The sequence below is a fragment of the Prosopis cineraria genome, unplaced genomic scaffold (assembly GCF_029017545.1).
Source record: "Prosopis cineraria cultivar Desert tree isolate PC_DT_omini unplaced genomic scaffold, ASM2901754v1 PC13, whole genome shotgun sequence".
NCBI classification, from domain to species: Eukaryota; Viridiplantae; Streptophyta; class Magnoliopsida; order Fabales; family Fabaceae; genus Prosopis; species Prosopis cineraria.
In genome coordinates this window covers 37710128-37733468 of record NW_026555344.1, presented here as the reverse complement: position 1 = coordinate 37733468, position 23341 = coordinate 37710128, and the positions used below count along the sequence as shown (strand labels likewise).

General features: G+C 30.2%; 2 protein-coding genes and 1 pseudogene across 3 annotated transcripts; 1 reads left to right on the top strand and 2 right to left on the bottom strand.

Moving 5' to 3' along the window:
• Window positions 1-166: 166 nt before the first annotated feature.
• On the bottom strand, window positions 167-2053 carry LOC129290653 (uncharacterized). 2 transcript variants are annotated; one of them, XM_054927506.1, is made up of 3 exons: window positions 1964-2053; window positions 1522-1871; window positions 167-1167 (listed from the first exon to the last, which is right to left on the bottom strand). In XM_054927506.1, exons 2-3 carry the CDS (start codon window positions 1867-1869, stop codon window positions 1132-1134), a joined length of 384 nt encoding a protein of 127 aa, XP_054783481.1. In that variant the 5' UTR covers window positions 1870-1871; window positions 1964-2053; the 3' UTR covers window positions 167-1131. The 2 variants fall into 2 exon arrangements, with proteins under 2 accessions (XP_054783481.1, XP_054783482.1); XM_054927507.1 differs by having other exon boundaries at window positions 1989-2053.
• Window positions 2054-2526: 473 nt separating this feature from the next.
• LOC129290092 (protein SIEL-like) lies at window positions 2527-7729 on the bottom strand (annotated as a pseudogene).
• A 12607-nt stretch (window positions 7730-20336) lies between these two features.
• On the top strand, window positions 20337-22684 carry LOC129291657 (uncharacterized). The gene is made up of 2 exons (XM_054929137.1): window positions 20337-20550; window positions 22270-22684. The coding sequence occupies exons 1-2, from the start codon at window positions 20440-20442 to the stop codon at window positions 22495-22497; spliced, it is 339 nt and encodes a 112-aa protein (XP_054785112.1). The 5' UTR covers window positions 20337-20439; the 3' UTR covers window positions 22498-22684.
• The last annotated feature ends 657 nt before the right edge of the window (window positions 22685-23341 follow it).

Genomic DNA, 23341 nt, shown 5'->3' with positions numbered 1-23341 from the left:
TTTCAGCACAATATCCACCATCTATATGGTTTGTTTAGTATGTATACATCTCTTGAAATTGTCTGCAATAACTTTGCATTAAACTATTACATAGAGGAAAGTAAAGAACACTATTTTACGGCCCTTTGACATTGAAACTTGGAATTTCTGGCGCAACAATTTCAGCTTTCACCCCACAAAAAACAACACTATAAATTAATGTTTTATTGCAGGGAATGTTATTTAGTCTTTAGTACATTGGAAAGATAAACTTTTTCGGGACAAAGAAAAGTAAGTTCATGTCTTGGCCCTCCACAAGTTTGCCTTGGAATAGCATCCTCAAATGAACATCGCAAACCTATACATACCCTCAACCTATACATTCCAAACCTCAGGCTGAAAGAACGAGCCTTTGGGGTTCCATGAAAGGGAGCAACAAATGCAGAATTCCTCACCCCTCTAGAGCCTTCAAACAGCCTCTAATCTAGAAGAACATACTGCAGCAAACCATCATCATTCATGGTCATGCTCAGCCACAACCTTTTATCACTGGTGATATTGTGGAGAGTGATATCACACTTAACACCTACTGCTAGTCTTGAAACAAAAGGAAGTGGGTGTTTAAAGTCATTATTGAGAATACTTAGCTCAGCTCGTACATGTCTGATTGTTCCACAACATACGAACTGGTTCAGGGAGAAGAATTTCAGACACTTGCAAAACTCCAATGCACCCTGGGAGGCTTCATTTATGGAGGTGCCAACTTCAGATGACAATTTCCTGAGTTCAACCACGAAGATGGATCGCATGACAGAGCTTTCTTTAAGGAGAGACTCAATATGTGAAAGTATTGCAGTCAACCTCTTCGATGAAAGAATGTGACAGCCTATGTCAAGTTTACACAGCCTGAGGACACAAGTCACTAACATTAGCTCCAAGACATTCAATTCCTCTTATGGAGAAAACCCTATGAATTGACTCCTAAATTCTTTAATCCTCCGATCAAGGTTTGCCAGTTTATAGTCTAATCCTCCCATTGCACGAGAACATGCCAGTTTCTCTTAGGGGAAATGTTCCTAAATCTTTGCAAGGCACTTTATTATTTGAAGATATTGCAAAGTAAATGCCAAAGCATCAGCAGATCCCGCAGAATCAAATCTCATAGTTGCCGGATCTTCCTTCCAACTCCTACATTGTCAGCACAATGCTTAAAAAGAAAACCAAGATAAAATTGCGCATGCATGTTTGTGTTCAAAGATCAAAACATATCATATGTCATGTAGCAATGGTACAGGACAAACATCTAGAATTTCTGGCCCTTGAACAGACTGTAGTCACCATGAACTAGCTACATTCTGAGTGTAAGATGAGCATGCGTGGACAAATACAGAGACATATTTGTGCGCTAATGAATAGAACTGTAACAGCAAATCTCCACAAAAATCTGCTATAACTTACAGCCAATATATACTTGTAGATATATGATGGAAGCTAAATTGAATTAGAGCCAAAAGGAGACAAATTTTAATGGAGCTTCATTACCTCAGGATCTTGAGCACTTGCGCTTGTAAAGCCAGATTGTTTCAGAGACCACATATCTAGGACCTTCCAAAGAATATGATTTATAAACTTCATGACTTCGTCATGCACTGGGCATTGTTCTACTTGAGAATTGAGTATATCTTTTGGCTCCCTCCCAAAATGGGACTGCATTTCAGACTCCACATCTCTCTTCTGTGATGTCTCAACAACACTTATCACATCATTGCTGCTGCAACAAGTATAATCACCTTGAACTAAGGGCAATTGTTGCTCCCCTCCACCATGGTTAATATTTGAGGCAAAAGAACCCATTGATCTGCTTATCAGATAGGCAGGCCAAAAGGGCATCCCTATTCATAACATCAATAAAAGCAGAATAAATCCTCCCTAGGAATGTAACGACATAAGAAAAGAAAACTGGAGGTATGGTGCCAACATTTACATGTAAGAGTGAGACAGAGACACACAGGATTAAAAATGCAGCCACTCTCACACTATCGAATTCTGAGTTGCCTTCAAAAGCTGCTTCTACCTGAAAGAATGGTGCAACAGAATATTAACTTAATCAAAATTATCTCAGCCAAAAATTAGATATCTGGGTGATAAAATGGGGGATAAAATTCATTCACCTTGATTAGTTGAATAAAATGTTGAGGAAACTACTGGCAAAATGCATCACTGTTCGTCCCTCTAAGAGGCTATATTCTTCCACTACCATAAAAATTAGATATTGACTTCATGAAAAACTAAACCATCCTCCTATCTGTTGCCACTAGAACATGGCAACGAATTTATCAAGTAACATCATGTCTATTATGGGGCTAAATTACAAAAGTAGGCAATAGCGTTAACTGGAATGTACTAAAATCACAACCCTGAAAAAGTATAGGAATTTAAGCCTATCATACACCCTCAGGATGCATAAGACTAGTACCGTAAGAGTAAATTGTAACCAGTAGGTATAGCTGCTTTCTAATACCCAAGTTTCTAAGGATGCCACTCCAACTACAGCGTGTCAACAAAGTTTAGCTTCATGTCAGCAGGAAACCTGAAAAATGTTCATGAAGATACTGGAAATTTATATCATCATCATAAAAGGAACAAGTCCACCTCTTCGAAAACTTCCTTGGAGAAAATGGCTACAAACTTCCCGTGATTTCGGCTAATATGGGAAATAGCTGAAAATACATCAAGCTTCATCTTGGCATGAAATATGTAGATGTTACAACAAAAAAGAATTAAAGTTCAATAAATTCCAAAAATTAATTGTCTCACACACACGCAAATATATATTCAACTCTGGCTTAAACTACTAGAAAATTAAGCAGCATGTAGCCCATATATCAAAGACAAGATGGATATAATGAGGTTTATGATCATAGGGTATTTAAGCGAACATTTAGGACATAGTATATACTAAATAACAATGATCTTGAAGCCATGAAGGCATTCAGAAAGAATGGATGCAGTGAAGATGAGACCATCCCCAATCAGGAAAATGGGAGGCTAAATGAAAAACTAAATTATCCCATCTAGATTTTATTGAGAACATGATAACTTGCGTAAGATGTTCAGATTGTGCATAGCATAGCAAGATATGTAGTCCATGTTAGGGTTTGCCCTGGCTTTTTAGACCTTTTTGGTTCAAGGGTTCTGGAAGACAATTTTTTGTGAGAATCACAATCGATTACATTGTTATTGTAAAATCTCACAACCACATCTTAAGAATGAAAAAGATAAAATTGCAGAATAATTAGAAGAATACCTGCGGGTAAATACTCAAACTATTTAAAAGACCATCGATAGTTGATTTAAACAAGAGACTACTCAGCTTCACTTGTTTAAATATTTCCCTTGCAGCATATCTCACTTCCCCACTGTTGTCAGCTAGAACACCAAGAAACTGGAAGAGCATAGAACGAAGCATGATCAGGACGTTAACTTGCTGAGCAGATAAAAGATAGTGCTAACAATGTGCCAGAAAAAAGAAATTTTCAATTAATATATAATTTAGGTTTATTGACAAGGAGTAAAGATCTTTGAAAATCTCATCACAGAAAGACACCGCTTATGAGTTTTGACCAGTAAAATTTCCACAATCAAATCATCCATATATTATCTTTCTCTTTGAAAAAACTTAGCCATAAAACTCAAACCTATGGGCCATCCAAGACATAAGATTTGATCAAAAAGTACACGTGCATGACTCTGGTAATTTCATGTCATTGCAAAGGTAATTCAGTTTCCCAATAGTTGATGATCAACAATATCACCAAGTAAACTAGTTATTTGGTTCGTTAAAGGAGAGACAAAAGAAAAAGGAAAAAACCTTTTTTAATTTAAAAAAAAAAATCAATTAGACTCCCAACAACCATAAATCATAGTCATATATTGGATATTCAGGCCAAGTATTTATCAAGGATGAAAAACGTAACATGCGCAAATGTTTTTCCTGAACCTTCAAAAAGCCACTAATTGCCATATAATACATAGTTTTTAAAGCTTGTAATCAAACAACCACCAAATCATCATCCAACACATCCATCAAAATGTTCAAAGCTTCATAAGCAAACTCAGTAGAGAGGACCACAAGTCTTTGCAAGGACCGGCATGCAGACTTTCGCACATTCAGGTTAAACAAAAATTCTTTCAGCTTCAGATCAAAAATGGGAAAAAACCATCAATTATTACCACTTAATTGCATCCAATTGCCAGATCAAGTCCTCAAAACAAGGAGCATTAAGATGACTAAGTTCTCCATTTAATTTAGACAAGAGACCTTTTTCCTAAAAGATACATCTTACATCTTATCATTATTGTAAAATGCATATGAAGCACTGATGTTCTAGAAAAGTTACCTCAAAGAACTCATCTTCAAGTCCATGCACTGGTGCACCAGCAACACTAGCTGCCAGCATTTTAGCCAAAGGCTTTTTCTTTCCAACCTCCAAGATCCGTTTTGATAAAGTTGGCAAAAGAAAATGGATACTATTTCAATATTCCCAAGCGCAATAAAAGCTTAAACCCTAGCCTCCATGCTCATATCTCTTGCCATAGAATAGAGCTGCATAAATATGAAGTGCCTGTAATACCAAGGTAATCAGCAGTCAACTGTCCAGAATACTTGGACACACACAAACTGAATAACACTTGCGAAAAGAACAGCGGCATGAGGGGAAAGTTGTCCGGTCATTGATGCATCACAAGGTTCATGGGTTCCTACGGAATATCATACATAAATTTGACTCCATCATATTAGTTCAATGACTTAGAAGTGTATAGATTCAATAATGTAAGGTATAAATCTAATTTCTGAATGCATCAGAAAGAAAATGACATTGTGCAATAATACAAAAACATATTATATCACGTGTCAAGAATCTATATATAATATAAAATCTATGTAAAGCATTATTTATAAATCATAAATGGTATAACTCACTTCAAATTCCATGCAAAAAGGGAGCCCAAAATCTAGTTTAATTGAATAACTTGTATTGTTCCTTGTCAAAAATGATGACAATGTCAATGACAACAAGCCTTATCTCACTATGTGGGGACAGCTATATAGATCACATTACACCAATGTGCTCTATCAACAATCCACTCTTTAGATATATCATTTATCAAAAGGGTTTCTAGTCAAAGACATCATAGTTTAACTTTATAGGCGTTGTCAAGAAGGGGGAAGAATCATGTATAGGAGAATCATCATAACATTGAAACTGTAGCTTTAATATCAAACAGTTGTGGAATTGAGATCCAAAAAACCATAGACAATGCATTGCCCATAGAATAAGAAAATACCTTGGCAAATACTTCATTGGAACGGTAGTTTTTCATGTCAGCATTAGAAGCTGCTAACATTAGCCCCCATGAAGCAACTTGAAATTACGAAATAGACCTCAAGTTATACTAAAATTTCCAGAAGTGCAAAATCTGTTAATGAGTCGCTGGAAGACCAAATATTATCCATTTAGGATAAATAAGCTTATTGAGGATACCATACCTTGGAGCTTCGAAATACTAGCTTTTAATTATTATTCACAAGCATTGCAAAGTCATATTCGCCGGGAAGCACACAAAGGAAAGGAAAACATTGAGTAATGGTATCTTGCAACACAAATCAAAGATGATCTCAAACAATCTTCCATGTCACCCAGAAGTTGAACAGCATGATGATAACATCCATCCACTAAACTAGAGTCTTCAAAGACGCCATGATTACTCAAATCAAGTCCATCCAGAGAAGCTTTTCTCACGTAAGGATAAGGATCCTTTGTGAACCCTAGCAACACAGCAAACAGTAAAGAAGGCTGAATTTGAAAGCGCCCTGCATTATTCAGCAACCACAGACATGCAAACACGGGCCAAAACAGAGAGAAACATAAAACCCATCATCAAGCTTATCCATATTCAAGCCCAGTGATGGAACACATGCTGTGATGGAAGCCAGTACTTGGAGCGAGTCAACGGCAAGGCGGGTCGATTGGGCAGAGAGAAGACAGTGAGAACAGACAGATTGAAAAACGAAATGAGAAAGGGAAGGGTGGTGGAAGGCGAGATGGGTGAGGAGGTTGAAAGAGTAATGAAGAAGATCTTTGTCACTAAATTCGAGTGAGCGAATCAGCTTTTAAATAATGGAGGATATGGTTGATGGTGGAGTTGAAGGGCTGACGATCAGGGACCTCATCGAAGCCAAGGTGGAGGGAGAAAGGGATTCTTCTTCATTTGGGAGAGTATTGTGGTATAGGTCCATTGATTGAAGCAGTACCTACACCTATAAGTTCCGAACAAAGTTGAAACTCAATGACGACACAGGGAAGATGAGAACTCGTCAAGCAAGCCCAGAGAAGACCGAATGAAATCAATGGAAGTGAAGCTTGCCGAAGATTAAATCTTGTAGTGGCAGAAGTTAACTCGCGGAGGCCGGAGAAGGAAGGAAGTAGACGCACGGAGGCACAGTGAAGAAGTGAAGGGTGGAGCTGGATTATTTCGCGCACCGTAGCGAGGCCGTTGCGGCGCGCGGGGTAGGAGGAAGGGGAAGGATATAAAATAAATAAATAAAACAGAATTGATTTTGGGGAAATCACATTTAAGGATATCTGAAGATCCTTAATCACCAAAAAGAATCAAAACAAATCCCTGACCTGACATTTGACAACAAAATTGAACCTAAAATTGCAATTTCTCATTCAATCTATTATTCAGGAGAACAGCAAAGGAGGCGAGGGAACAACCTTTTTTGGGAGAATGACAATTAAAAATTTTTTAAGAATATTAATATTAATTATGGATCGTAAAATTTTAAAATCTTAAGTAAAGATCATGATTTTTAATTGTGATAAAAAAATACAGTTTGTGAGGTGAGATTCACTAACATGACTTGAGAATTCACTAACCCAATTTGAGAAAATTACTAATATATATTATGAAAACATGAAATCCCACTTGCGAATGGAATATTTAACAAAAAGCACCACTTGGAAGTTTATTAACTAGACTTAAAAAAATTTCTAACGTATATTGTGAAAAAATAAAACTCAACTTGAGAATCAATTATTTAATAAAAAGTGATTTGTTCAAATTGGTGTTTTTTTATTAAACAATCGATTCTCAAGTGAAGTTTTATGTTTTCACAATATATGTTAGAAATTTTTTCAAATCGAGTTAGTAAATTCTCAAGTGGTGCTTTTTATTCAACAATTAATTTTCAAGTAGGATTTCATGTTTTCACAATATACGTTACAAGTATTTTTAAATTAGATTAGTAAATTCTCAAATGGCAATAATGAATTTCACATCATAAACTACATTTTTTTATCACAATTAAGAACTATAGTTTTTAACTGAAATTTTAAAATTTCACAATTCATAATGAAGATTAATGTTCTTAAAATATCCTTAATTATCATTCTCCCACCCTTTTTCACCAATAGCATTATGATAAATAACTCAAACTAAAACAATCCTACCTCCTTGCATTTTCACACCTAGCATCTGTGAGGACGTTCCTGAGATAGGGTTTATCAACACGTTCATATGGTGATTTGGAGCGTTCCTAAGCATTTTTACCAATGGAAGTACAGGTCCATAAATACTCGGGTAGAGGGGCGCACCTAGGTAATTTGGAGGGGATCTGAGCCTCCCAACTTTTTTTATTTTCTCGAAGAGGTACATGTGTCTTAACTAAAGTTCCATTGCTCATCGTTAATATTAAAATATTTATAAATTTTACAAATTAATCATTTAAATTTATTCTAAATAATGCAGATTTAATATTAAAATTTTTTATATTTTTTATATTAAAAAATATAATATTAAAAATATTTAAAAAAATTAATTTAAATAAACGATAAGAATCAAATAAGACTAAAATAGAGTATCAAGATCTCTTCTGGTATGATGAGCACGCGATGCTCATCACAAATGATGAACAACGAATGCAATTCCAGCTCGGTTAGTTGAAAAGGTTCTTGAGTTATGGCTTATCTACAATGATTTCCATGGGTTTGATAGGTTTTGCAATAATACTACAAGATAATGAAGTCAGTTTCAAAAGGGGATGTTTCATCCAAATCCTGACTTAAAAAGCATGTTGAGAGAGAGAGAGAGAAGATTAAATACTAGCATCAATAAATTATGACTTAAAATAAGTTAGATAGAAAAATTGTTTTAGTTTTGTTTATAGACATGTCATTATTTTTGTATCACAATTTTTTCTTTTACCTCCGTTGTGATGAAAGAAAAAGTGAAAAAAAAAATAGGAATGAGATAAAATCAAACTAAGAATTTAAAAAAATAGTAAATTTTTAAAAAAATTTCATCTTAGTTTTCTTTTCTCCTTATTTTCTGCCTATCCAAACAATGGATATATGTTTGTGAGAAAAAATGTATTAATAAAGTATGTATATTAAATAAGGGTAAAATTAAAAAAGAGTTAATAATTTTTAAAATTTTTTAATTTCAATAAACAGGTTAGAATTGTTTTAAAAGTAAGACCAATGAAAAATATACATATGCATGGTCACTTGTTCACATTGGACAACCCAACTTTGACCCCATTCAAATCTTAACCTGGTTCTGTCCCCACTCTGGTAGGCAAAACAAAAAGGCAAAAAAGAAAACTATTTCACAATCCTTTTTTGCGTTAGTGAATGAGTTTTCAATATGGGTAAGTCCGGAATGTCTCTTGCATATCAATAACATAATGCTACAGGAAAAGATTAAATAATGTTGAATTTTCGTCTCATTTCTTTCATTCTTTTTACCAGATGTCAAGTTTGTAATTTTTTAATAATTTCGGAATATTTTAGTTCTTTTTCATAATTCATGGACTGATATTTTCATGAGTTACCCATTTTTAACGAGTTTATAAAGGTCAAGTGTAAAAACTCTTTTGTATAAAAATTTTCTATTTTTATAAGATCCAGTCCTAAAAAAAAAGTATAAAGACTAGATGGATAGCCCGACATGTCCTGCTGTGCAAATTAATGAAGTGGGAACAAAAATTGGCCAACAATGAAAGCAATTAATGAGCACGAGAAATTAAATGTAACAAAATCAGATGCACGAATCAACTCAGTATTATACGTGCATGGAATCATCTTTAGTGCTCATTAAAATGATAAAATCTCGGTAGTTCAGATTTAAATTTTTAAATTTATATATTTATTAAAATAAAAAACAAAAATTATAAGAAGATTAATAAATCTGTTTATTATCAATTAGATAGTCTAGATTTAATCTGGGTTGTTCAAGCTTAATATTGAAATTTTTTATAATTTATAAATTTTTTATCCATATTTACTTGGATAGTTTAAATTTAAAAATTTTAACTAACAATTTTTTTAAAATATATATATATTTAAAAAGTAAGAATTAGAATATTATCTCTATTTTTAATATTGTATTTATTAAAATAAAAATCATAAAAAATTTAATATTAAATCTAGATTGCCCATAGTACTTATGGTTAATCTATAAAAATTATAAAAATATTATATTAAATTAAATCATTTCTATTAAATCTATACTATCAAGATAAATAAAAAAATTATAAATTTTTATTTTAATAAATATAAATATAAATATAAATATAAATTTAAAAAGAATTAAATATGGACCATTCAAAAAAGAGAAAATGATAGAAAAATCTATTTAAATTATATAAATGACAAATTGATCCCATGAAATAGCATAATTCTCCTGAAGTCCCGTGGAATTTTTCTATCATTAGAGAATTAAAAGAAATGACCAAATTATTCTCAAATAAAACAAAAATATCAAGCCTCAATGTAAAGCCATTCTTGTATGTTCTTCCATCTACTTCGTCTTCTTGTTCTCCTCCTCTTCTCTTCTTCTAGTCTGTCTCTTTCTCATTCTCCGTCTCCTTCTCCATCTTCTCCTTCTTCTCTTTCTCCTTCTCATCTATCTTTTTTTTTTTTAGTTTCTATACACAGCTCTATTAGCTGTGTAGTATGTAGGTAAGTTTCTTTTTCTCCTTGAAAATTTCTCCTCCCATATGTGATAGTTGAAGTTAATGTAAGTTAATATGCATAAATGATTGAGGTCTTCATTTTCTCTTCATGATTGAGGTCTTCATTTTTTAATTTTCTCTGCTGTACGTGAGTATGAATGCTTACTTATGAATAAATGATAAATGATATATCATTTTCAGTTGTGTTGTAAATGCATAAACTAAAATTGTAAATGACTGATATAAAGTTATAAATATAAAAAGAATAGTTGTTGTTAAATTAAACATAACACATATATGATTATGATGTTTGAAAAATAAACATGTTGATAAATAACTATTTTATTGTTTCAGGTTGGCATGAGAATGGTTGACATATTGGGATGATACTAGAAGATTTAACCCTTCATATATTTTTGTCAAAAGGATCGAAGAGTATTTTGATGCAAGTTGTAGATCATGTAACTAATAACAAAACCTTAGATAGTTGTCACTTTTTAAGGTTTTCTTGTCATTTAAATTAATAAAATTTGTTATTTTTTGGATTAGAGTGGTAATTCATTTTTGTTGATCTAGTCAATTTATAAAGGGTACTGATAAATTACAATTTCTTATTCCATTATTGTGAATTTAAGGACAAAAGTTGTTAATTTAAGAATAAAAGTTGTAAATGAAAAGTTGTGAATTTTCAACATCTGATGCATATCAGAACCTGCATATTCAAAATTGTGAATTTAAAAACAAAAGTTGTTAATATATAAACAAAAGTTGTGAATAGAAAGTTATGAATTTTTAACACCTGATATATATCAAAACCTGCAAATACGAATCTACGAATGATTATTGAATTATTGTGAATTTAAAAATAAAAATTATTAATATAGGAATAAGTTGTGAATGAAAAATTTTAAATTTTCAACATCTGATACATATCAAGACTCATAAATCATGACTTGTGAATAGTTATTAAATTGTTGTAAATTTAGAAATAAAAGTTATTAATATATGAACAAAAGTTGTGAATGAAAAATTATGAATTTTTTAAATTTGAATAAAGGGCAAAAGTATCATTTCTTATAATTTCCTAATGACAGAAACATTTCTTAGGACTTCAAAAAAATTATGCCATTTTATAAAATTAATATATCACTTAAATGATTTAAAAAAATTTTATTGTCTTTTTTTTTTTTAAATATGAATGATCAATGAATATGTCATGATCTGTTGACTGTTGACCACAGAACGGACCCATACGTGCAGGAACTGACTAACATGTACACACACACACACACACAAGCATGAAGATTCGGAGGCTTCAGATTTCAACGGCAATGCTGAGGCATGAGCGAGCTTGGGAATGGTCTAAAATGCATGTAGAGTCCCCTTCTTGACCCAACCAAAAAAGAAAGACCATGGGATCACTATTCAATTTCCCTACGACAACAAAAACCCCCAAAAAAACACGTTTAAAAATTCAAGCAAATGCGTGTCAAAATTTAATTGGTTTGATTAACTCTAGCGTTTTTCTTTCTGTGAAACCCATTACTACATTAATGATTAATTACAGAATGCATGAAATGGTATAAGATCCATCAACCACGACTGCACTTGTGGTTTAATCTGTCTTCTCTCACAGCCATGGCTAATACAAGATTATTACCTGTATATACCAAGTTTTTGAATCAAAGTTAGTTATGAATGGCTTATTTGAAAGATGTCTTACGATATATATGATGGTGTGGGATAGGAATACTTTTAATTAAAGAAATAAAATATAGAAATATAAGAATAAAATAAAAATATAAAATTATGATTTTTGTCATATAACTATATTGATTATCTAATATTATCAAGTCAAATTTCAATTGGAAAAATAGTAATCATGGACCAATGATCAAAATTTATATCAATCAAAAATCAGTTGTTATTAAAACTTAATTGATACTTATTAATTTGGATTATTTTTTTATTAACAAATATTCATTCGAATCTTAATAATAATATATTTTAAATTAACAACAATCCATTTGAGTTTTTTTTCATTCGAATTTTGACAACAAATAATTCTCAACTAATATAAATTTTAGTCAGTAGTTCTTAATTACTATGTTCCCAATTCAATTTTCCGTCCATAAAACTTAAACCCTTAATCTTATTTGAGGGAAATTAAGTCCCTTCCATAGACTTATTTTAATTTCCATGTTTCCAATACTAAAAACAGTTATATATAAACGTTAAAAATCTGAAAGATGAGTATAAAAAATATTTAAAAATATTATTAAAAATGTTAATGATAATTTTTTTTGCCAAATAAAGATGAGTATTGAAAATGTAAAATGAGTATAAAAAATATGAGATTCTTTTTGTGAAGAAGATTATATTTTCATTAGGATAAAGACAAGGAAAATAAAAGGTTTTAGAATAAAGGTTCCAATAACGTGCAAGAACAAGGAAAACAACAGCTTCCAACTTCGCCAGCAAAATTTAGGCACCATCTGCTCGCTGGAATTAGCAAGAAAAAAGTCACTGTCGCCGACATTAACACCATTGTAAGGGATGGGGTTCAGAAAACCCACCCCAAAGGTCTCACCCCTTTTTGTCCAAAAAGACTTGCAATAGCCAACAAGATGGAGAAGCCAAGGTAGAATTCGCTAGTGACCACACATTGAGCCACTTTGCTTGTATTAGAAGATAAAAAAAAAATCTCACATTTAAAAATTAAAAAATAAATCATAAATATATAAATTTAAAAAATATCTAATCAAATGATTTAAATTATTTTAATAACGTATACTATCCTCAAACACACTTAATATAATATTTCTAACAGCTTGATGGTACATAATCCCCTCTTTGGTGCTTTGCATTTGCCATCACCAGTCATAATTGACAACTGTCCTTTGAGAAGAAGAATCAAAAGAAGTAAAGACAATCGCAAACAAAACCCTTACTCAAAAAATTAAAAAGCACAAATCAAAGTCACAAAAGTGGGGATCTTAGTCAAATCCTAGCCAAGCCACCACCACCTTTAAACAACCATCAACACATAAATGAACAAGCAAGACCGTCCCCTCACCTGACCAAAGCCAAGCCAGGAAGGGGATGCCACTTGCGCCGAGACGAGAGAAAAGCTTGCACTGCCTGAGAAAATCTAGTGAGGGAGAGAGGACTTGCGTAGAAGAGAGGGATATTCCGTAAATCACAGTTTATTGGAAATATGAAAGATGAGGATTGAAAAAACTAACTTCCGAAAATTTAGTTTCAGCCAAGAACTATGTTCTTTTTTTTAAAACTTTCAAAATTCCATAATCTTAATTCATTGTACTTGATGCTCTTAAAGGATCCTTAAATGTTATTTTCCCATATTTCAATTTTTAAGGTCACGTTTGTTTATTAGAATATAATAGAATAAAATAAAATAAAAATCAAAATAAAAATAAACTCAATCATCTTTTTCTCCATGATAAACATGATAAAATTTATTAATACATGCTACAAATATGAAAATCATCACACTTTTTAAAAATTTGATAAATCATGATTTTCAATCTCATGAACTAAATTATCCCTCCCTTTATAAATGTGCTCACCTATCCCCTTTAGTCATTTTCTTTTTTTTTTTAATCCATTTCATTTTATTATATTCTATTTTGATAAATAAATGTGACCTCATATTTCTCCTTCTGGTCATTTTCCTATGGCCATCAAGCCTTTGGTGCACTTTTTTAAGGTGGCAAACCATCAGTTGCCATGGCGATATTCAAATTGGAGTTGGATTGGGCTTCAAACAGTGGCAATTTTAGTATTCACAAAGACTCAAACTAATCGAGACCTTGTATTTAAATGTCCAAAATCATTTCTCTAGATCCAATAATTATTGATTGTATCTGTTCTACTGAAGAGAGAATAGAATACAACTCACAATCATTGCTATATTATACGAAAATACATAGCCTAAAGATACGTTACAGGTTGAAACCAAATCCTCTCTCAGATATTATCCAAACAAACCGAATCCTCAACCATTTGTACTAACAAGTCAATAAATGCATCAATCTATTTGCTCGCCAGGCATCTCACGGCAATCTAGATATTATCATTTTTAACCAACTCGCCACTAGGGTGTAGAAATCTCATTAGATCTGACATAACCTGATTGTAAATCTCTTTATGCAGATTGTCTATGTCCTGGTACTAAAAAAAAGTTGTAACAAAAAAAAAAAATAGCGCAAAAGTGGTGGACAGAATCCAATATGAACAATTACATTTGAAAGCACACCAAACATGATTCTATATTTCGGTTTCTCTGTCTTTCTTCCAACCTCCCCTTGGGACACGCTAATGGACTTGTCACCGTCCTCACTAACATCACTCACTCAATTCTGAAAATATCATTTCGTTCCAACTTGACAACTCGATCGGTGGCCATCTCTCTCTCTCTATTTATGTATATATTTGATTTGATTTTGCATCCCTATCCAATTAGTTGAACCTGTACCCATCCACAGATACATGCATGATACTACCAAGTCTCGTTGCTTAAAAGTTTCAATTCATCCACTTCTTACAATAACAAAAAGTTCAATTTTAAATTTAATTTATGTTATTAAAATAATTACAAAATTCATATTACTTTGCATTAATTTCATTTAATATAGAAAATAATATACTCTGAATTGTCGTATCTAAGTTTAAACAATCCGGACATACAGACATACATAACGCGCACGTCTTAAATATGTTCTACCGAAAATATCCTTTCTGAATTTATTGGGTCATTCATGCCATGGTTGCTCGTACCGTGTACGTGTTTCTTATCTTCATCGCTTTATATGTTTCATGTGCTTCTTAAAAATAAGGGAGAAATTCAGTATATATTCTCATCTTTTTTTATAAATACACCTTGTGTGATTCAAAATTAGAATGTTACTATTATGACATGTTTTACAAGTTTATTCTTTCCATCACATTTATGAGTGCATCATACTTAAAATTTAGGAAAAATAATAATAATCTGCACATCTTTATAGTTTTTTTTCAATCTTATTAAATTTGGCTCTTATATAGTTTATTTTATTTGAATTTAGCTCTTATAGTTTGATACAGGAAATTTATTAATCCAGTCGAAATTCTTGAATTTTTGTTTTAAAAAATGAGACTAAGATCTTTTATATTTTTATTAAAATGTTATAATTTTAGAATTAAGTACATAATTCTCATGACTCAAAATATATATAACTAAGTTATGTCTTTTAAATAAGTTTTATACATATAGAAATTTCATAAAAAAATTTTAAAAAATATAACCTTTGTATTAAATTAAAATTTTCCCAAAAATATTAAATCAAAAGTTTTTCAACTTGAATAATATTTTTGTTGTGGGAAAATTAATCAATTTTAACCTTCAAGAATTAACATATGTAATAAATTAAATTATAAGAATTTGACTAAAACAAAATAAACTACAAGACCCTAATTTAATGTCGACCAAAACTATAACAAAATAAACTACGGATTAATTTCTCTCAAAATTTATGTATTGTATGATTGTATCACATTATTGGACGAATAAGAATAATATATTTTAAATTCATGCATTATGAGCTTATAACATCCATCTTGCAGTTAACAATGTCACATATTCCTCTAATTAATATAAGGCTATAACATTTTTTGATTTAAATCTTTTTAAGTTAATATTTGTGAATTTTACTGAAGTTTTCATTTTTCAATATTTTTTCTCTTTTTATTATTTTTTTATAAAATATAAAAATTTTTCTTTCTTTCGTAAAAAGGTGAACTTTATCGAAATTTACTCATCTTAATTTTAAAGGATTTAAATCCTACATTTTTTTTATAAACTTTGATTTCATTTTTTGTTTCCAATATTTTAAATCCCTTACCTATAGCATTAACCCCCCACTCACTACAACATTTTTTTTCATATAGCTTTTGTTCAATTTTGCATTAACAATGGTGGTGACGTGTTATATATGTTTGTTATGCAATTATACACGATTAAGTTGAAATTTGATAAATACATAGGAATGCTTTTGTGCATTGTATTGGACATATTTAATCTTGTTAAAGGCATTTTGTCATTATATTGATCAATATTTTGATTCTATATAGGACATACTAGTACACAGTACTATATTTAGGGACAGAATTAAATTGATATTTTCGTGGCACCATATAAGATGTAATTGAAATAGATGTAATAATAATAGACTAATTTTTGCGAGACAGTTAGTAAAGGAATTGATGTTGCTGTAATAAATCAATTTTCTTGACATGTTATGACTTACTCCCTCTAATTTTATTTATAAATTATTTTTAACATGTTTTATAGGAACTAAAAAAATTTAAACTTTATTAACTTTATCTTAAAATTTAACAAATTTTTACATTTATCCTTAATAAATATTCTTAAATCTTATTACTGATATTTTTATTTAAGGTACTTACTAAGAGTAAAAATGTAAAGATAAATATTAAGAATTGACAAGTATTTTATAAATAGGATCAAATTTTTTCTTTCTTTTCTTTATAAATAAAATTATAAAAGTAAGTGTGTGTATGCATTATGCAATGTCACCGTAAGGCAGCATTTTCTCCCTTTTTTTCCCCTTTTCTAGCAAAATATAAAACTTTAATTAATTTCAAATAATTTGAAATTACGATTCTGGGCCTTAGCACGTGGATAGCATTATTTTGTAGAAGTCTTAAAGCTTGCGTGACAATATATATATATATATATATTGTTATTTTTTGTTGTGTTGTAATGTACGACGAATCAAAGTCAAATTAAAGATTGATATCTTCTCCTAAATTTTTGTATGAATCCTGTTTTTTTCGTTTTATTAAGGCTTCACATGTTCTCCTCGTTTTAACAAAGAGACAGACAACTCAAGTGTGAAAGTCGATGTGTCCCTAAAATAACAAGATAGACGAAAGTTGAATTTTTCTGTTGTCTATGCAGCAATGATATATAAAATCATATAATTATTGTAAGAACTCTTAATTAGTGGTGTAATTAATGAGGTTTTTTTTTAATTGAGACATTACATTAAACAAGAATAAATATGAAAAGAGGATGATATTTTAAAGGTAATTAACTAATTTTATTAAGAATATTTTATAATATTAAAGGGGATGAATAACAGGGAATGGTGGGAGTAGGCCAAATCAAAGAAAAGATGGTTCAAATTGAATAAAGTAAGAAACAGATAAAATAAAATAAGAAAATTGATCGGCCCACCTCATTGATGTTAACTACAGGATATTGAGTATTGTATTGACTGCTTATTTGAGTCACTTCTACCTTAAGATGTAAGGATTTTACCTCAAGTTTAAGATAATTATCTTTTTATAGATGATTATTTTATTAAATCAAATTTAAATATTATCAGTCTCAATTAAAAATAACTCTCCCAAATTAAACTATAAGTGCTTCTTATAATCTATAAATAAACGCAGAGATAATATTTTATTTGCAGCTGACCTTTTTGCTAATCACTGTGTTATTGTATTTAAAAGAACGCAGATTTTGTTTAAAGAAATAAATTAAAGAAGAAACTATTTGATTTAATTAATTAATGAAATGAACATGTGCGCGGCTTCAAGTGCGGCGTTTAAAATGGACAATAATCAACGAAATGGCGAAAAGTCATTCAGATTCGCATTATTTCGTAATCTTCCCTTTTTATTTTCCTCAAGATTTGTTTCCATAAGCGGCAGTCATCAAACCAATTTCTTGAAAAATCTGAAAATCATTTAAGTGTGCTACACCCACTTAGCTTATTGTCTTCTTCTTCTTTTTTTAATATTACTATAACGTATCACTACAAATAACTAATATATAAATATATAATATAACTGTTATCTAGTAATACGTGTATAAATATTGATAATTATATATTCTCTCGTTAAAAAATATAAATTATTTTTAATTAAATATTATTTTTAATAAAGAAGTTATTTATTTTTAAACTAATCATATATTTTTATATTTATCTCTATTCAACAGGATATTTCCTCCTAAAATAATTATAAAATAATTTATTTAATAGGAACACATTAAAAAAAAAATAATTGTATATTAAAAGATTAAAAATATTTTATATTTTTAAATATTTAATTTCTAAAAAAATACTTTATATTTAAGAAAGGAAGTACATGACAACTGTATCAAATGAAGAAATAAACACTAATCTAAGTTAATTTGTTATTTACTTAGATTTATGAAAACAGGAAAAAGGTGGTTGTGACCTTTCTTCCCTCTCACGTCAATATCTTGATCGATGTTAAAAATAAATAAATAAATATTACTGTTCAATGGTCATGAGAGGCAAAATTTTAAAATAATTTTTTATGAAAAATAACTCTAAATTTTAAAGTTCAAAATTCAGGATGTCACTTGCATAATAATTTAGAGTCTGTGGCATTAATTAAAAATGATACATCGGCGGCAAGAGACTTTTACATTAACATTTTGACTATGTCTACTGAATGAACATTAACGGCGTCAATGCTGGGTTAATTAACAGTGAGGTTTAATTTGTTATGAATTTAAAAATTTATAGTTTATTTTGTATCTTTTAAAAGTTCAGATTTCAGGGTTTTTCACGCAATAATTTAAGTTTTTAAAAAAATATATAACCTGATTATATAATTTTTGAATTATAAAAATTGTGAAATTTATTCTAAAATTATATAATATTTTAATAAATATATTTTTTGACCAAACTTTTAAGAAATAAATAAAAGTCACTAATTTTGTTTTTCAAAAGAGAAAATTAAAAGATGCTAACAATTATTCCCTCTATTTAAAAATATGAGATATTTTTTGAGAAGTTGGATGTTAAAAAATGTAAGATAGTTTTAGTTTTTTGAGGTGTAATCATTACCTTTTTTTAAAAAGTGTCTCTATCAATAATAACTTTATATTAATTGTAAAATATTGAATAGCAATAAATATAAAAAAAATAAGGTTAGTTGAAAAGTAGGTAACTACTTTATTGAAGAGTGAGATTCGGTTAAAAATGCTTTACATTTTTAAACGGAAGGAGTAGGTACTAACATATTTACTTGATTAAATTATAAAAAATTGATTAAAATAAAATAAATTATTAGAATTTTAGTTTAAAATCATGTAAAATTATAAGGACTTCTAACTTAATTTTTTTTATTAAATTGCTAATTAGGAGATCATAACCAGTTATTTTAATATAATACGTTGTAAGTAGTTTGACAAGCAGTGAGACTTTTGAAAGTAATAACAGTGTCGTCGGCAGAGAAGAGTAACATAAGATCAGTGTGAATGAGATTTAATGTAACAAAATAAATATGTTTAAAATATATATACCATCAAAAAATAGATATCTATCCTTGATTGGACAATATTACCCCTAGATAAAAGAAGGATCCGTGTTCAATGACTGTCTCAAATCCTTTCAGATGTAGTGAGTGTGGTTCTATAGAGATAATTGATTAAATTGAACTGTTGATCGCAGAATGTTAGCATAAGCTATTGAGGGAACCAAATCACAGCTCCGTGTTTTTCCATGCCCTTAACCTTTATCCAATTATTATTGAAAAGAAATTATTAAACTGCATCCTCATAAAATCGTGTTTTAGTTCACTATTTTATTTATTCTTGGTTAAGCATAAATTTTTAAATATTGATGAAATCCTACAATTATAATTTGAACACTCATTAAATGAGAGGATTTTAAATAATACCAATAAAAGAAAGCATAAAAATATATTATGGTACTATTTTTTTCATTTTTATTAAAAATTAAAATATTCATTCCTTTGTCTTTTGAAAATATTTCTTAATTATTATATTAATTGGGGAAAAAAAAGATTAAGAGAAAGACGAGTATTTTGGTAATTTAAAAGGTGCCTTTTTTCCCCTGAGATGATGATTTCATTAATTTGGGAGGGAATTCGTATGGGAAAATGATGGAATGGGATTGCCCACGGCCCACCCAAGGGAATGACCGAAGCAGAAACGATTCAACCAAACAGTCAAACTACACCTTTATTAATTTAATTTAAAAAATATTTATTTTTTGTTTAAAATAATTAAAAATAAAATTAAAATATCATTATACTTTTAATTGATAATTAACTTTTATTAATTCATGTAATTTAATTAAAAATACGAGAAGGAACAGTAGACAATGGATGTTCGCGAAAGGCAGAGGGAGTGGGGAACGTGGATTTCCAAGGCTTCACCAGCCAATCAGAGAATAAGAGGGAGGGAAGGTCAAAAGTCAAAACAGTAAAAGCTGAGGAGATTGGCTCTTTATATAGACCACAAGAAGCTGGGATTGCTCCGAGTCCAACTCGCTCGTGTCTCCCACTTGTTTCTTTCGATCATCTTCTTCACCTTCATTATCACACCAAGCCGAATCAGAATCAGAAGAAAGATGCCTTGCCTTTATATCTCCACCAACGTCAACTTAGACGGAATCGACACCGATCCTATCTTCTCCGAAGCTACTTCCACTGTCTCCTCCATCATCGGAAAGCCCCAAAAAGTATCTCTCTCTCTCCCCCTCTCTCCTGAGATTTTCTTCAAGTTGATTTTAGATTTGAACTCCGGCGATTCAATCTTACAGATTATTCAACTTCTGCTACTTATTATACATGTTGGCAAATTAAAAATCCGTTCAAAACCTTCTTTATTATTTGGGTTATTATATCTCTCCTCATAGGCTCATTCTTATCCTTTGGCTATTGCTTTTCTGGTATTGCCGTGTTGCTTACGCGCTTAGTTCATTTGGATTCCAGCTTACTCTGTTTTATCTCTGAATATTCTTTCAAGAGTTTCAGAGTCCATCTTAACAATTATCTCTGGCTGTGGGAGATGACATGTTTGCAAATTAATTTTCTATATTCATTTTCATAAAATTGAGGTTACAACTTGAACCCACCATGAGTTTCTGCCTGTGTATGATTAAGAGAGAGATCTTAAAAAGAGAAAAAGGTTCCAGAAAGAACTGCGCAGCCAACTCTGTCCAGTATTAAGGGATGAATATATATATATAGAGAGAGAGAGAGAGAGTAGTAAGAACTTATACAGTTTGAATTTTTGATCAAGTTATATATCATTTTAATGTATGACAAAATTTAATGCATAAACTTACACACTGTGATTTAAATATACTAAAATAATTATAAATTTGTTATGAAGTATAGTACTGTTTGCTTATTATATTATCAAACTTCATTAATTCAATGTCCATATGTTTGATTGCTCAGTTTTTTGGGGTCAACGTTTTGGATTGTTAGTTTAATGATGTGAGGGAAACTTCATCCGACAATATTATCTGATTAAGCACTGAGTAACTTAAAAGAATATCATGGCCAACCAAAAAAAAAAAAAGCAAGTAAATGGTTTAAATTAAATAACAAAGAATAGTATAAAAATCATTAAGATTTAGAAGAGAATTTTAGTGGGAGTGAATCTTCCTAGTTGATAAAGTGGGTGTGGATCCTTGTGTTTGACATTTTATGTGAAACATGAAAAGTAGGAGGAAGGTAAAAAATATTGTTTGATCCAAAATATATAAGGTGTTATATAGTTTTTATAATTATTTTTAATTATACTGTACTTCATTTATTACTTTTTTTGAAAAAAAATAATACACTAAATTTCAATTATCATGATTAATGCATTTATATATAACATTTAATGAGGTTACAATTGAAATTTTGTAAAAATTGTTAATTCCACTTTCATTTTTTCAATCTCAATTCCATCCTACCAAATGGTGCATAGAGTTTTTCCTAACTTTCTTTTAGAATGATAAAGTAGTTATCAATAACCTATATATATTATGGTTCAGAAAGAGAACTTAATTAGAGTTGAATTAATAAAAGTTAACCTGTGACTTTCACACTAAGTTGTCTAAAAGTTGTAAGACATTAGAGGAGTATACCACACCATTAGCAAAAATTAATTACCACGAGGGTAAATAGAGGATCATTTTCAACTAATTAAGTTTTGTATATACATAATCATAAGGGTATTACTCATGACAATTCAAGGTGGTAAAATTAAATGGTGTTATAATTTCAATTATAATGTAACTTATTGTTAAGTGGCTGCAAATAATGACAAGATAGATCACTTGAGGGTAAAGAGTAAATAATTCCCAATTATATTTGGGATTTACTACTTGGGAATTGAATTCATAGTTACTTGTGCAAATGACTAGAGCCTGTAATAATGAAAGTAATAAATGGTGTTGCAGTATGTGATGGTGATACTGAAGGGGTCGGTGCAGATATCATTTGAGGGGAACAAGGAACCAGCAGCGTACGCGGAGATAGTGTCGATGGGAGGCATAGACTCGCAAGTGAAGAAGAAGCTCATCGCTTCCATTGGATCCATTCTCCAATCTAAGCTCTCTATTCCAAGAACAAGATTCTTCCTCAAGGTCTTCGACACCACTGCTTTTCGCAACGCCTCCAAATTGTGATCGCTTTTTTAGTTTGTAACACTTACACTCTTTGTCTCTCTCTGCCTCACTCACTCAATTTCTCCACCACATTTTTTTCTTTAACAAGAATTAGACTTGGAGATACATCCATCCATCTCACGAGGCCCCCATCATTAATAATTATACTCTAGTCTACTTAAATAATAATTATCATTATTACAGAAAATATGATAATAGTTCTCTATACTTTTAATTGCATTTTGTTTTTAATTCTTATAGTTTTATTTTGTTGTTTTCAATCTCTTTAGTTTAATTTGCTTGTAACGTTAGTCCTATAATTTTAAAAATATACATAAGAATCATGAACTGAGACCGACAAAATTAATTTTGTTGTAATTCTGTTAACCTTTTTTTGACATGGAAATAAATTCACCGATTATGCTTAAAAAATGAAGGATAAGGGAGAAAAGCTTTCTATAAAAAAAAAAAAGAGTTTTTGTTCACATGAAAGAAATGAACATATTAACTCCCTATAGTTCTCTGGTAAACAACTTCCTCTAACTCTAGTCATATGACAAAGTTTTGAAGTCGTTTTTTCACCTAAATATGTAAAGCAAAGATGCAGCAACTAATTTTTTAATTATTATTTTCTTTAATTACATCAACTTGTTATTCTTAAATACTTTTTTCTTATATTTATTAATTAATATATTAATGAAAAAAATGAAAAGTCAAACATTTTTTTACAAATTTAAGAATATTAATTTTTATTCCTTAAGAGCTGTAATTAAGGTTGGTTAACTTTACTCTAAGATTACATTCATTGTTTTTTTCTTCATTTCAAAGAAAATTGTTTTATTTTTTTAAAAAATAAGACAACATT